The sequence below is a fragment of the Pagrus major genome, chromosome 15, assembly GCF_040436345.1.
Source record: "Pagrus major chromosome 15, Pma_NU_1.0".
Lineage (NCBI taxonomy): Eukaryota > Metazoa > Chordata > Actinopteri > Spariformes > Sparidae > Pagrus > Pagrus major.
The window spans coordinates 2,616,079-2,632,466 of record NC_133229.1 but is presented as its reverse complement, the minus strand read 5'-3'; the positions used below and the strand labels follow the sequence as shown (position 1 = coordinate 2,632,466).

The 16,388-nt window shown below is 38.4% G+C and overlaps 1 protein-coding gene across 2 annotated transcripts; it reads left to right on the top strand.

Moving 5' to 3' along the window:
- Positions 1-200: 200 nt before the first annotated feature.
- Positions 201-12,908, top strand: ctu2 (cytosolic thiouridylase subunit 2 homolog (S. pombe)). 2 transcript variants are annotated; one of them, XM_073482335.1, is made up of 16 exons: positions 201-529; positions 2,839-2,913; positions 3,410-3,488; positions 3,664-3,723; positions 4,706-4,766; positions 4,876-4,985; positions 5,871-6,112; positions 6,334-6,469; positions 6,934-7,065; positions 7,388-7,479; positions 7,714-7,808; positions 8,013-8,096; positions 8,426-8,534; positions 11,512-11,578; positions 11,801-11,859; positions 12,326-12,908. In XM_073482335.1, the coding sequence occupies exons 1-16, from the start codon at positions 474-476 to the stop codon at positions 12,384-12,386; spliced, it is 1,518 nt and encodes a 505-aa protein (XP_073338436.1). In that variant the 5' UTR covers positions 201-473; the 3' UTR covers positions 12,387-12,908. The 2 variants fall into 2 exon arrangements, with proteins under 2 accessions (XP_073338436.1, XP_073338437.1); XM_073482336.1 differs by having other exon boundaries at positions 393-529; positions 12,333-12,395.
- The last annotated feature ends 3,480 nt before the right edge of the window (positions 12,909-16,388 follow it).

Genomic DNA, 16,388 nt, shown 5'->3' with positions numbered 1-16,388 from the left:
GTATTTGAAGTTCTTGAATAAAAAGAAGGAAAAAAAGAACTACAAAACCTAAGAAAAACCTGGACCGCGGTCCGCCTGTTAGCGACCCCTCTATGTTAGAGGCTTTGACCCACACTCCATACCACTTGGCGGCGGTAATGCACCTTTTATTGTTTGCCCGCCATAAAACATCGAGAAAATTATTACGTCATCAGCGAGCGCCATGACTAAGACCCATGTTTTGGTTTAACACACGGCACTGTCTAGCGCACACTTAAAGTAAATTCTTAACGGAATTTTAGCGTGACAATATTAGTCTGTGATAATTTCGGGAAGCTGTATGTATCTCAACGCTGCTTCAAATTCATTAGCTAAACCTCAAGAGTTCAGTGTTCTGTAAGTGTAAAGTCAGGAAGAAGTCTTGCTGAGAGCTAGTTTTCAGACGTGTTTCTTATCAGTATCAGAGTGCCGTATTAGCTTGTCACATCTTCCCAATGTGCCAGGTGGATGAAGATTATCATGATCAGTTGGAGCACGCGGACCTGCCCAGGTAGGTTATTACATCAGTGTGCCTCTCCTCGCGAGACCACTGACCTGGTTTTAAATATTGGCAATGAGCTGTGTTCAAAATGTGTTGGCAAGTTGCATCTTTGTAATTAACCGCCATATTTGGTATGGTATGGTATCATATTATCACGTTCACATTTGAGACGGTTACAAGTCAGTGAAAAGAGGATCCTTGTGTCGGATGTTATCATCAGTGCAACATTTTCCATTAACTTCCCATCAATAGACCACAGCTCTGGGTGACAGTCCTGCAGTCATCTTGTCATCTGACATTGTGTTGTGTGATCAAAGAAGGTGCCGTGTATTGTGACCAGTCCAAAGCACAGCTGTGCTCACTTAATGCTGCAGCTTGAAACCTCACACCTGTCAGGTGGATGGATTGTCACGGCTAACGAACACTGATTTTAACAAATTTGTGCTCAAAATCTGAGAGAAGTAATTATTTTCTGTGTACAGAAAAAGTTTTCAAACTTTGACATAAATGGGTGCAAAAACAAGTGTTATATTTTTGTGTTTATATTTTTGTTGGGTATGTTTTCACTGTGGTTCAGTCATGCCTTTATATGTCATTTGATATGTGTTCTAGCTATCTGGACTGAAGTCAACCAGAGTAGCTGTCGTCATGGCTCCGTTACAAACAGTCTGATTAATAGGCCCTTTTCACAGCAGATATTTTAGCTTACCAAATCAGGAAAAGCACAGGTGTATAATAATAACACTAATAATGGCCACACTCCATTTTTGTGAGCCAGTTCCTCTGCTCAGGTATTGTATATGCTCACTAACTGACAGGGCTTAGGTTGACACTTAATGAAAAGTGGGCATTGTTAATGTTATCATATACACCTGTGCTTTTCCTGCTTTAAAGGGTCAAAATGTCTGCTGTGAAATGGGCTATTGCTCATCTTTTTGGTGAGTTTGCCTTACCTAAAAGGTCAGGTTATTGCCCTCTGTCTTGGAGAGAAGCCCTGTGTCAAACTCTGTATTCTTGTTCACATTTGCTCATTGGTGCATAATCTTAAATAGATTCTAAGTGCTGTATCGTAGGCAACTGTACTTGTTTCAGCTTCTTGAAGATGTTTCATCTCTCATCCCAGAGGCTTCTTCAGTTCTAACCGGAGGGAATTTGCAGGCTTTTTAACTCTGTATGGGAGTGTCCTTACAGAGTCATTAGGGCCACTTGTGGGTCGTTGACCCAACCGGCCTTCATGTGGTTTGCTAGGGCTAGGTGAGCCCAGGTGTGAATGGTTGTCAAGCTGTCTGACCTGGATGACAGAGAACCTTCATCAACATTCTTAAATAGAGTTCTGTTTCCTATTACAGTACTCAACATGCCACATGTTAAGAAAGGACCACTTTGTGACCAATAGGCGTGAAACAATAGCAACCCTGAATGTAAAAGTTGTGTGCTGTCTAAAATATAAATAAAAACAGAATCCAGTCATTTTCCAATGAGCTGTGTTTACCAACAACAGTTGTCTGAAGGGTTCCTGAGCCCATGTAGTAATATCCTTCATACAATCATGTGTTTCATAAAGTGGTGAACCTCACCCCATCCTAGCTTGTGAACAGCTGAACCTTCCAGGAATGCCCTTTTCATACCCAGTCGTGATACTATTAACTTTTACTAGTGAACTGGTTTGCCTGTGGAACATTCCAAACACGTGCTTTGGAGCATTCCACAACTTTCACAGTCTTTTGTTTGAAACATGTTGTTTCATCAAACTCAGAATAATATATTCAGAATAGCATATATTTACAAAAGTCAATGAAGTTGATGAGGTTAAACATTACATATATTGTCTTTGTGCTTTTGGCAATGTGTTGTAATCTGAAAAACATCCAAACCCATGCTTTTATCAAATTATTAATATTATAGTTATTAATTAACTATTATCTAATAGTTATCTAACTAACTGACATACAGAAAATCTGCGGCAGAGAGTATAATTCCAGTTCAGTAGTACTGGTTTGTCTCGGGGCAAATAATAAAGCTGACATCTGTAGTATTCTGTGTGCACTGGACCAATAAGAACTTTGTATATGAAGCTGTTGCATCAATGTACAGAGGATGGCGATGAGGGGGTCAGTATGGTCCCAGAAAATGTTTGTTCCAGGGACAACTCTGGCTATGGCTGAACTTGCCAGTGAATTCCTAATTAAAGACAATTTGAACAAATAAAATTTTGTTTTTAGACCTCTGCACTGTAAATGACAGCTCATTTGTCATGTGTCAAAACTTGCATCAGTGTACATGTGTTTTTAAGATGTCTTTTGTTCCGATATTATTAGTGTGTCCAAGAAATGTGTCAAGTGCAAAGAGGCGACTGCAGCTGTGGTCATCAGAGCCAGAGATGTGTACTGCAGGTGAGACGTGCAACATTCAGCACTATTTTAACAGTATCTACTGAACAACTTTGAGACAATGCTATGTAGCAGATTGAGAATTTGTGGTAATTGAACACAATGATTTTTGGAGGCTGTAAGCAGCCCAAGTCTCTGAACATCAAGCTTGTGAATACAGTGCCATTCACATTGAGACAATTCTGGTGTAAATTGATGCAGTCTTACTAAAACTTCATTTTCAGTTTCTGTGGGAGGAATTCGTAAAAGGAAAGAATGACAAAAACAAGGGTTGGGATCTAATGGGCTGGTTGCACAAATACATTTTATATATAAAAAATAAATGGCCAATCTTCTACTCCATTTGACCAAATCTCTGTAATCTCTCACCATAAGAAATGTGCTAAAATACAAATATTTGTGTATGTTGCACAATAAATTAATCTATGAGATTGTGTTGATGTGGTTTTTAGAATATGGTTTTATTGACTTTGGCAAAAAAAAACTGTTTCTCTGTTAGGGGCTGTTTCAAGGAATACTTCATTCATAAGTTCAGAGCCATGTTGGGCAAAAACAGGATCATTTTCCCTGGAGAAAAGGTAAGCTATGTGCTGTATTGAATAACTGTTCATTCCTGACACAACATTGGAAAATTTGCTTCACTGCTATGTATTTTGTTTTGTTATTCTTGTTAATACTGAATAATATTCATTAACTAAAAAGGTGTGATCTTTGTAATGGCTCCGAATCAGTGGGTGTCTTCTCTGGTTGTAGGTGCTGCTGGCTGTATCCGGAGGTCCTTCTTCCTGCTCAATGCTCAGTCAAGTCCAAGAGGTTTACCTGTTTGTCTCTCACTCCATCTGTCATCACTGTGAAAGCTTCTTTTAATAGAGTGCAAGAACATAGAAACCACAATAATCTGTGTGTCTTTTTGGCTCCGGTGCTGCATGCTTTCACTGGACATGCTTCTTGTTGAATGAAAGCTCTGTCCATGCCCAAATATATATATTCTATGCTAACAGAGAGGGGCCACTGGTATTATTCCAACTAAGATTACAAAAGGACAGCTATTTAATAGTTTTGCTCTGCTTGCTGAAGGTTTTAAGAATGGTATGGTCAGTCAGTCTGTCAATTTGTGTGTTAAAACACTCTGAGCCTATGAGCATGACCTTATCACCCAACATCACTGTTCTCACTAATGCACTTGTGGCTGAATAGGAACAAATCCCTGCACCTGGTTCAACATCTGGTGGAATGACACAAGCCAGAAGAGTGGAGGCTGTTATAGCAGCACTAAAATGACTATGGTGTCACATGATCAGCTTACTCACATGACTGGAAAAGTTAGCTTTTCCATATGCTTTTGCCCATGTAGTGTATCACTTGAACTAATTTGCTGGAATTTTGAGGAGCGCATTATTTAAAGGTTTCTCATGATGTTACTGGTTTTCCATAAAATATGGTGTGGTTGCTGTTAGTCCACATAGGATAAATCATTTTGACTTTAATGGCCTCATGACCAGCCATGTGGTGAACTGGTCCCCTGTGATGAGCAAGTTATCTATGGTGTACCCCGCCGTTTCCCAGTGTCAGCTGGTATCGGCGCCAGCAGATAACTGGTTAATGTCAGCATAGAACACTAGAGCTAGTGGATATATTTGTGGATAAATGGATGATTTTCATAATTAACCAATCCACAAAAAACATTCCAGTGTATATTCTGTATTAACCTGTAGATACAATATAACCTTGTTTCCTTGATTTCCTTGTCTTGTTTTAATATTATAATGCAACTGAAAATATTTCTTTCTCACAGGGTTTGAGTCAGAATGCTCACAAGAAGTTGAGATTCTTACCCGGCATTGTCTACATTGATGGTAAATTAAGTCAAGAGTATCATACTTACTGAGAGTAATCATTTTCACGTGTGTCTGGTGGAATTTTGTCAAAACATTTTACACTGATTCTGTGCGTCTTTTTTCCCAGAGGGTGGTGCTATAGGTCAGTCTGTGAAGGAGAGACAGAAGACAGTGGCTGAGCTGCAGGCTGTGTTTAAAGCAACTGATTTTCCCTTCCACATCGTGCCTCTGGAACAGGTCAGTGGAGATACAGGATGGGTCTGCTAAACCTCAGCAATCTGTGACACAACTTCACAGGAAGTAAATTCAGGTTGAGTCTAAAGCCCCTTAAAACATGCACTTTCCTACCTAAATTGTGTCATGTCTGAATAAGGCAAGGCAAGCAAGTTTATTTATATAGCACCCTTCAGACACAGGGCAATTCAACTGATTTACAGAAACATATAAATGCATTTAAGACAATAATAACTAAAGCAAGCAAATTAAAAGGTACAGATTAAAAAGAAGAAAAATATCTTGCTTTGTTTTAAAGGTGGTAGTAGGCTGATCTCCATAACAAAACCAAGATTTATGGCTTAATTTGTTAATTTTAGTGTCATGGATTCAAAGTGAACCCTGACTCTTGATCTTTATTGTTTGGGACCAAAAACAATTATTTCAGTTTTCTAATTGTTCAGTCATAGAAAATTTTTGCAAATTCACTCACTGATTTGTTCGATGCACTTATTCAGCAAAATTTAGGGGGCTATAGTCGTGGTGACAATGTTACGTAGAGTTGTTTGTCATAAATGTGGTATGAATCGTTACAATATTCCTTAATTTTTACTTAGGGGGAGGATATAGATGTTGAATAGAAGAGGACCGAAAATAGACCCTTGAGGAACTCCACATGTTGATTTTTGTTTGCTCAGATTCATGATTACCAGGTGACACAAATTAGTCTTTACCTTGTATGATTTGAACCAGTTGAATACAGTACCAGAAAATCCCCCCACCTGCTTTTCTAGTCTGTTGATCAGTATTATATAGTAAATGCCCAAGTCACTTTTCTGTAGAAGTCGTAACAATATTTTTTATCACCATGAAATATATCATTGAATGGGTCCACCATCCTCCTCTCAGGTTTTAGACCTTCCCAGTTCAGTTGTGATGACGGCCCCATCACCTTCAGAGCGACCAGCCAGTGCCTATAAAGCAGCTGTGGATCACTTCCTCCAGAACGACAGCAGTAGCTGTTTGACGCCACAGGAACAGGAGGAAACATCACCACCTGATGTTCAGGAGTCCCACACACAGTTACTGCAGCAGCTGATTGGCTCTGCCAAGACCCTGACGGCCAGAGGAGACCTGCTGAACACATTAAGGTCAGATAGAAGGGTGCATGCTCTCAGTCTCTTTGCTACTACAGTACCTGACTTCAATACAGTGTTTCTGTATTTAGATTTAGTTCAATCAAAGATGTTCATCTGGCATAATAAACCACTCTCTCCTCGATTATTTCGGCATGTATGATAAAGTACAGTCTGTATTTTCAGATTGGCTCATTGTCAAACTACACTGACCCCACTTTGTGTTCTCTATAAAGACAGCATCTGCTGGTGCACACAGCTCGTACTGAAGGCTACAGTAAGCTGATGCTTGGAGACAACTGCACCAGAGTGGCTGTTAAACTGCTCACCAGTATATCATTGGGCAGAGGGGCACAGCTGGCTCAGGACACGGTGTGTATGTGTACAGATGATACAGAGAGAGAAGAAGAACACTGCATTTCTTGTAAAGAATAGTATATCAGATGTGTGATGAAAATGTTTCTTGGCAGCCATCTGACTAAAACAGATACTGTTAATGCTGTTACGTGTGTGTGTGTGTGTGTGTGTGTGTGTGTGTGTGTGTGTGTGTGTGTGTGTGTGTGTGTGTGTGTGTGTGTGTGTACATACATGCGTACATCCATTATACATATGTACATACATACATATATACGTACGTATATACATATGTATATATGTATGTATGTATATTTGTATATATGTATGTATGTATATTTGTATATATGTATGTGTATATATATTTGCATATATGTGTGTGTGTATATATATTTGCATATGTGTGTATATATATTTGTATCTGTATATACTGTATGTGTGTATACATTTATATATCTGTGTGGGTGTGTTTGTGTTAACAGGGTTTCTCAGACTTCAGGTATGATGACGTCATATTAGTGAGGCCAATGAGGGACTACTCGGCTAAAGAAATAGCCTATTACAACCATATGTTCAAAGTGCCATCTGTTTTCATACCAAACCTGGACACTAAGGTAAGATCAACCAATAGCAGTAGATGTGACTGTAACATTAGGCCAGCAAACTGCAGAGAAAACAAGACAGATGTTGCAATGAAACAGATCTTGGATAATTGTTTTTAAAAAAAAAAAAAATTAAAAAAGGAATGAAGTCAGAACTAGTGACATCAAAACCTTATTATTTGACCTTTGGAACTAAGAATTGTTGTGTTTTTGTTACCTTAGTCTTTTATATCTACAAGTAAATGTATTGCGATTCCATAAACTTATAAACACATATACTGTACATCCTCAGACTATTGCATTCAGTGTGCCATTTTTTGTGTCTGTCCCATAGACAACAGACAAGGCCAGTATCCAGCATCTGACAGAGAGCTTTGTCACTAAACTGCAGACAGATTTCCCCTCTACTGTCAGCACCATCTACAGGTCAGTTGGAGATAACAATATGCATGTATAAGCATGTATTCTCTGGGAAGTCACTGTGAGCGGTTTGACACATCATCATTGGATAATGGAGGCTGGACATTTTGAAAACGTCATGTGTACTACAGCCTGCTTTTTGTAATAATTAGCTAGATACAACCAATCTAATATTTTCTACTCACACAAACAGCTATGAAAGCCAAAAGGTCATTTAAAAACCTGCTGTGTGTCCTGTAGGACCAGCGAGAAGCTACAGACGTGTAAGAGCTCCTCCACAGCTGACCACTCTGACAGATGTCTGCTCTGCATGTGTGCCCTGGATACTGCTGTCGGTGAGTGCTGTATGGACAGGTACAGGAACTTTTAGAAGAAGCATCCATTCAGGTGGACCTTTTGAACACAGAAATTAGTTTATTTTATCCCCTGACACCAACACGTTGGTGCTACACATTTCTTCTTTAACATAGCAGGCTCTTTGTAAAATAGGATATGGGACACCCTTTTCAATGAAAACGTTGTCTACCGTTTTTTTTCAGAGGATGCGTCAGCCTTCAAAGCCACACTGATCTCAGAGCAGCTCTCAGGAGCTACCACTACTGAGATCCCAAGACAAAACCCAAGTACAGTAAACTCTTAATGAATACCATTCACCTGCACTCATGCTTCCTATATTTCTTGTTACCATTTTGAGGCTTGGCTTGTCAGTAATGAAATGTCATGTAATGAAACTTGCTACTCAACTTGTGTTGAATTTCAATGCTGTGTTCTTAGTGGCACAGCAAAAAAGTTTGTATGTGGCACTATAGCAGAAGCCTTCTCCAGCTGAGGCCACATGATGTGCCCCAGCATTTCTCTCTGTGTGAAAATACAGCAGACAGTACACTATAAGTCCACAATTTAGTTCCTACACTCAATTCTTTGGCATTAATAAAATCTGTTTCTGTTAAAGCTCCAGTCAACCCAGAATCAACTGCTCCCACTCGACAGTGCTGTTCCTCTGGAACAGGAGAGGATTGTGGGAGAGCAGCAAGTGGTGGAGGCTCCTGTTCTTCTGCAAAGTAATTATTCCTTCATTTATTTCTCTTCATTTGGGCTTCTAATGAGGGACTCACACTGACTTTTATCATGTAAAGTGATGTCAGTCAGATTTCAAACACATCATTCTAAATAGGTCCAGATCTTGGCCACTTTTTGAATGTGTATCAAATAAATGCTATAATTCTGTCTTTATTCGTACAGTTTTCTCCTTTTGGTCCATTAGTGGAGAAGTTACAGTACTCAATCTGCATGTCTTATGATCTGGTGTTATTCTTAACTTATTATCAGAACAAGTGGTAATGTATACAGTTGTAGTCAAAAGTTTACATACACTTGTAAGGAACATGTACATGTGCATCTCAAACAATTTGAATATCATGGAAAAGTTATTTTTTTCCCTAATTTAATTAAAAATTATACTCATCCCTAATAATATTCTAGATTTTGAGTTGAGCTTTGAGGAGTGGATTCTTTGCATCATTAATGAATCCTGCCAAGTTTTTGTGGGGTAGTACTGCATGAATTGGAGGGTTGTCATAATGGAAAGTTCAATGTCTTCCCATTTTGCATTCAACCCTAGGTTTTTTTAGAGATTATTTTATTCAATTCAGAAAAATGTTTTGAGGGGACTTCTACAGGAAGGGTTTGAAATATAAAGAGATGTCATGGAAGTATGTTCATTTTCACACATTCAATTCTATGACTAAGGCCAAGGAAGGAAACTGAGTTCTATCTATATATGTCATCTTTGTTTTTGTTAGTAGGGGGTTATAATTTATCTCAGCCAGTGTTGATGATGATTTTTGGAAGGTTTATCCCTAGATATTTCAGTGAGTGTTGATCCCACTTGTGTTTTGAAGGTACATGATTAAAGGACATGATTTGTGTTTTTTGTATATTTAATTTATACCCTGGATATTTACAAATGTGTCAATAAGTTTCATAAGGCTAGAGAAGGGTTCAGAAGGGTTACTTAAATAAACCAAAATATTATCCGTGTACAGCGCCACCCTGTGGTCTTCATTAATGTGGATTCCTTTAATGCTTTCTGTCTCCCTTATGAGGCTCTATATACAGTGCGAACAGTAAAGGTGAAAATGGGCATCCTTGTCTCGATCCACGTTCTAAGGTGATTCTGTCTGAAAGGTGCCCATTTATTTTTACCTGAGCTGATGGTGTATTATAGAATGTACAGATGGCCTTTGTGAAGTTTTTATGAAAGCCTTCTTTCAAGGACTTCATAAAGGAAAGGCCAGCTCACTGAGTCAAAAGCCTTCTGAGCATCTTAACTCACAGCTTCAAGCTTGTTTTGTTGAATATGGTTTAGAATGTACAGATGCTGTCTGATGTTATCGTGGGTTTGTCTTTGTGAGATGAATCCAGTCTGGTCATTGTGTATAAGCTGTGGCAGAATCTTTTTTCTAGTCTTTTGGCAAGGATAGCTGTGTATGATTTGACATTCAACACCAAAATAGGTCCAATGATCCACATTCTAATCTTTTCCTTCTTTGTGAATAACTGAAATTACAGCATCATTCCATGATGGAGGCATTTTTGTGTCTGTTAAAGTTGCATTACACGATTGAAGAAGACTAGGCATCAACTCTGATCGGAAAGTCCTATACCACTCTGAGGGAAGGCTGTCCGGGCCAGGTGATTTATTAGTTTAAGTCAGCAGCTGTGAGAATTTGATATTTTGCCTCTGACAACCCAGTTATTCAAGGGAACTCAGGAACTTAGCAATGTGTTGTTTGTCCTCTAGTTGTGGCTGTGTATATAGAGACTTGTAATATTTTCTAAAAAATGTTTTGTATTTCTTCTTGATATTCTATCATCTTAGAATCCAGATCCCCTATTTTATATATGGTGTTATCAGCTCTCTCGCCAGAACTTTTTTTACCATCTTTTTTTCAATTTCCTGAGAGCACAATAAGTTTGTTTCATTTCTAATTTTCTTTATTTACATCATTATGGTTGTTTTTTGTTGTCTTTTGTATTGTGCCTCAAGATCTTTCAATCTTTTCTTGGGCACAAAAAGATATAACTTCCCCTCTGATTACTGCTTTTAGAGTGTCACACACTATAGCTGAGTCTGCCTCTCTGCTATCATTGTCTTTTAGAAACATTTTATTTCATTTCTCATTTGAGTTTTAAATTGTGGGTTATTTGGAATACTTGTATTTAGCCTCCACAGTGTTCTTCCTGGATTATCGTCAATATGAACAGTGCAGGAGATAGAGGCATGATCTGATAGAATCAATATTACAAATAATACAGCTATAGCACATTCTATGATGATCTCTCTTATAAACACAAAAATGATCTATTCTTGAGTATGTGTTGTGAGTGGGTAAGTAAAAAATATAATCACGGTCTGATGGTTGAAAGTCTCTCCAGAGATCTATTATACCCAACTCTGTTATTAAGACATTCATTCTTTTATGTAATGATGTATCGGTTGAATTTTTTGATGAGTCAAGTTGTGTGTTCAGGCAGATGTTCCAATCTGCACCATATATCACATTTCCTGTGGCCACTATCATTAAATCAAACATCTTTCTATAAAATGTAAAGACACTTCCAGGGGGGGATAAATATTACAGATTGTTGTAGTAACATTGTAATTTTTTGCAGAATCTATTATATATCTCCCTTCCTTGTCTGTTATCTCTGAAAGTTGTTCGAATAATATTTTCTGTGAGATTAAGATTGCTACGCCTCTCCTTCAACCTGATTTAGAAGAACCCATTCTTTTTAGTTTGTCATGCTCTGATTGGGTGAGGTGTGTCTCTTGCAAAAGTTTTACTCCTGAAAAATAATCCTGTTCTATTTGTGTCTACTCTCCCTACATCATTTAATTGTATTATTTGGGTGTAACTTTAAACAGGGAGCTGCACCAATAAGAGGCCAACGAAGTTTTATCACAGACCAACAAGCTGTTATCATCTTCTACCCTTGTGTTCATCACTGAATTATCTATGTTGTTATTTATAACAGGGTACCAGAAACAGCCGATCTGAAGAGCCTGTTGTGCTACAGCTGTCAGCTGACCATCAAAGACATGGTGAGTGAAAACCCCTGCACAAGAACTGAACAAAAATGAATGGGTGTTATTATTTTCAAATACAGTCTAAATCTAATTGATGACCTTAAAATTTAGCTTTGTATAAAAAAAAAGAAAATCAAGCTTTGTCTGTACAGAATGTTGTTCCATATTTTTTTAAGAAGTAGTAAAATAAGATCAAACATGAGGCCTGTACTTTTTCTTTATCTCTTTTCCTTCTAGTCATCAGTGGACCCACTCCCGCAGTACATCCTGTCAGAGGCTCAGAGGAGGTTAAGGAGGTAATGAGCATATTTGGTTTATTTATAGCAATAGTTGATATTCAATGTACAAAAATGACATCTAGTTTACATAACTGCTGATCAGTTATAAATCATAAAATAGTGCTATTCTAATTTTTTAATACACTTGTTTTTTAGAACTGTCGTGATTTTTTTGATAATTGTCCCCTGATGCCAAAATGAACAAGCTATCATCTGGCATCTTGTGGTATACTCAAAAGAAATGAGCAGAAACTGACACCATTACAGACTTTTAATAATTAGAACAGCAACGTGCAGAAATTCTGCCCATTTAGTAAATGATTAACCAGTGATTTCAAAACTGCAGCTTTTACATACAATGTCAATACAGTAGTGAATCATTTCTTAATCAACCATATAACTGCCTATACAAAATATATACACAACAATAGAAACTCATCATAGATAATCAGAAGTGACACTGTTTTTATCTTGTTTTCTGTAGGTCTCAGATGAGAGAGGTGATCAGTGAGTTCCTGTTGGATGATGGCGCTGAAGCTGATTAGAAGGAGGAGATAAAGTTTGATGAAACACAAGTAATGTTTAATCTTCAACTCCAGCAGTCCACTCTGGAAAAATGCACATCACAGATATACTGCAGGGGGTGGAGGACTTTGAACATCTAAATGCTTAACAAACATATTGACATGTTTAGAATCTTTAAAATATCAGCCATCCATTATCTCCATCCCGTTATCCTGTATCACGGGGGCTGGAGCGAGAGGCGGAATACAACATGGACCAGTACATCACAGGACTAGGTGGGAACTCAGCCCTAAAACAGCACAGAGAGCAGCCTTGTTGTGAGTGTGTACTGAAGAGACATGAAATATATCCAGGAAGTACAGTTTGAGTAAAAGATCCACGTGTTTGAAGATTTGTCAGACACCAAAACACTGCATTGTTTTGTAATACACTCGCATAGGATTATACAACTCTGGAAAAATGATCACAGTGGCAACTATTATCTTTTGTCACAACAGTCACAATGTAAACTGTAGATTATAAAAATAAAGTAATCCACTAGACTCTGTGCTCGCACTTATTTGATTGGTGTGTTGCTGTAATGATGAAATGTTGCATTGCAACTCTGGTCAGATGAAACAAAAATTGAGCTGTCTGGCCACGATGAGCAGCAATATGTTTGGAGGAGAGAAGGTGAGGCCTTTAACCCCAAGAACACCTAACCTTCTGTCAAGCATGGTGCTGGTAGTATTATGCTGTGGGGCTGTTTTGCTGCCAGTGGATCTGCTGCTCTAAAGAAAGTAAATGGAATAATGAAGAAGGAGGATTATCTCCAAATTCTTCAGGAAACCTAAAATCATCAGCAGAAGATTGGCTCTTGGATGTAGTTGGGTGTTCCAACAGGACAATGATCCCAAACACACATCAGAAGTGGTAAAGGAATGGATCAATCAGGCTAGAACTGAGGTTTTGGAATGGCCTTCACAAAGTCCAGTCTTAAACCCCATGGAGAACATGTGGACTGTGCTGAAAAAACAAGTCTGTGCCAGGAAGCCAACAAATTTAGTTGAACTTCACCAACTCTGTCAAGAGGAGTGGTTAAAAATGTATCCAGAGGACGACCAGAAGCTTGTGGATGGATATCAAAAACACCTAACTGAGGTGAAAATGACCAGGAGACATTTAACCAAATATTACAATTACTGTATGTTTATTTTTGATCCAGCAGATTTGGTCACGTTTTCAGAAGACCTATAATAAATTCATTACTGAATAAAACTTGATGAATGTTTTTGTTATGTGTTCCTCTCATTCCATCACAGAAAAATGAGAGCTGTAGAAATCATTGGAACTGAAGACTGTCATGATATATATGTTCTATACAAGTGTATGTAAAGTTTTTGCCATGACTGTAAGTACAACAAAACAGTTTTTCTTTTGCTTAGCTCATTCATTCAGTAACTTGTCAGTCTGGGATTAAAAGGCCAGTAAAAATGTCTGTTTGAAGTACCTACGTGTGCTGGTATTTCCAGATAATCAGAACTTGATATCCCGTATAGCATATAACAGATCAGTTTGACAGATTTTGTATTTGTTATTGCTGTTATGATAAACTTTTTATTTGAAGCTGCTTTCAAGTCATTTTTTTTCTCTGCTGTTGACTGATTAAAAATGGCCCTTAATTCACAGGGGCTTCATTTCTGCAGTGCTGGGTACATACCATGTTTTATATCTCAAAAAAAGACAAAAAAAAAATCATGGTTCTGTGTTGAGACTAATTTTCAGAGCACACCTACCTACCACAAAGCACTAACAAGTGCCAATCCAATATGTATTGAATTAATTTATTGAAAGGTAGATATCTAAGTTATCTAAGCCTGGACACAGTTCATTCTACCTAATGATGCTTTTAGTTTCATTATGGGTTATTGGAAATAGTCTCTTGGGACCAAGGGTGACCTGTAGCCATGACTGGTGACTCAATCCTGCTCTGCCCCTGGAGCCGGTCTTACAGCCGGCTGCTTGAAATACTTCAGGAAATTTATAGCTCAGATTTATAAGTCAGTGTCTCACTAAAACATGATATTCCCACAAAAACATAGTATGTTGTGCTGCCATCTATATGTGTTCCAACCATCCATTTCCTTTTTATATACGACTAATGTTGCTGAGAACATGGATGCCCTGGATAAAGAGGGGATTTTCAATATGTAAAGTGCCTTCTAGTTACGTAAAGGGACATCTGTAACCTGTCACACAGAAGATGCAGCAACATGAAATTAAACTTTTTTTACTGCAAAAAAATCCTGAATAAACATGCTAAGACGTGAAGATGATGATTTACACCCTTGACGTGCTGTCAGGCATTTGGACCCACTTCAGACCGGCTGCACGATAGAGCAACAGTGAAGATTTCGCCTTAAAAAGGGTGTAATTCGCCATTCATTGGATGAGCTGTGTGAAGCCCTTTTATATACTGTATATATATATTTTTTTATTTTTATGTTTTGAAATAAGCCCCTGGCTACTAGAGTAAGCAGTACTTGGGAGTGAAAGTATAGTGACATTTTAGCTAAACTAACTAAACACAGAACCCAAGAGCTTTATTCATAGTCTAGTCTTTAAAGAAGGTTCTCGTTGTAGAAGGCTCAACAACAGTCTTACATTGCTACATGAAAAAATGTACCATTAAAATGTACTTAGAGAACACCAACTTCAACTGTGGACGGCATTAGTGTAGTATCACTGGTGCTGCACCTTGGAACCATGTTGGATGATAAGTTCTGGCAGCTGCTTTGTGTTTTTTGTGTTAGAGTTTGTTAAGAAGCATAGAATAACAGAATAGAACAGATATTTGTGTTAGCTTTTGATCACACATTGCTGATTGAAACGATACAATAATTCTGATTCACTGCCCAGCTCCACCTGTTGTCTCATTTTCCTTCAAAGTCAACAGTTTATTGTTACCGGGTTTTAATCATAAAGCAGCAGCATAGAGTGCTAAACACTGAAGAGTCTGTTGTCTGTTGGATTCCTGCCCTGTTCCAAACAAAAACTAAGTTTTCCATGTTCAGAGCTTCATCTTTTGCTCCGTCCGTCTCAGTATGAGCACCTGTGTAATATTCTCTATTTTTTTTTCTAATACAGATACCAGTAATGGAACTGCACCCAATGCCACCTGAAATGCACGAGTCTATGCACTGATCCAATACCACATCAATTCAGAAATGACTGTAGTACTACCCAGTAGTGTTCACATGTATGCAACTTAATAGATTTGATACTGGAATCAGATCAGTACTCAGTACTGGCTGATATATAAAGTTCAGGTAAAGCAATCAGATAAGGAAAAATGGCATGGGAACATCTGTAATATTCTCTACTTACATTTAAATTCAAGAGAGTTGATGTCATTTCCAGCTCTTCCTCCAGTTTTGTGCGATCCTGATTGCACAGGGCTTTTTGTGACACTGTGGAGCAGCATAAGCCAGATACCGAAACAAGATGCAGACTGAGGTGAGTCCCTGGATCCAGTTCACCACTGTGCAGAGAAAAGAGGGATGGTGTGAAGATCTGGAGAAGGAGAGACCCTGAAGGGAGCAGCAGCAGAGCTGCAGGAGGAATAAGACGACTGAAGAGGTCAGTTTGTTTACTGTGCAAAGTACAATTCACAGTCCGCTGTATCAGCACCACCACTGGCTGTCTGTTTTAAAAACCAGGTGCAAGAAAATCACTGACACAACCAGAGCTACACATAATACATTCTCTATGTTTGACTCAGGCTTTTAATTTAGTCATGCCCACCAAATACAATCATTTAAGGACACCAATCAGAGGCAGAGTAGGTCAGAGGCTTGCGAGAAAAGCAGCTGGATCCACTGCTCACCACAAGGTCTGTGAATTATCTTGATTAACCAGGTCATGATGTCTTGAAGGTAGCAATGCTGTTGAATTTTGGATTATTTGGTGCTTGAGCACCACACACTGAGTGCCATCTAGTTCCATTGTAGGACTTGGAACCAAGTTGGATGATATAAGGCTGA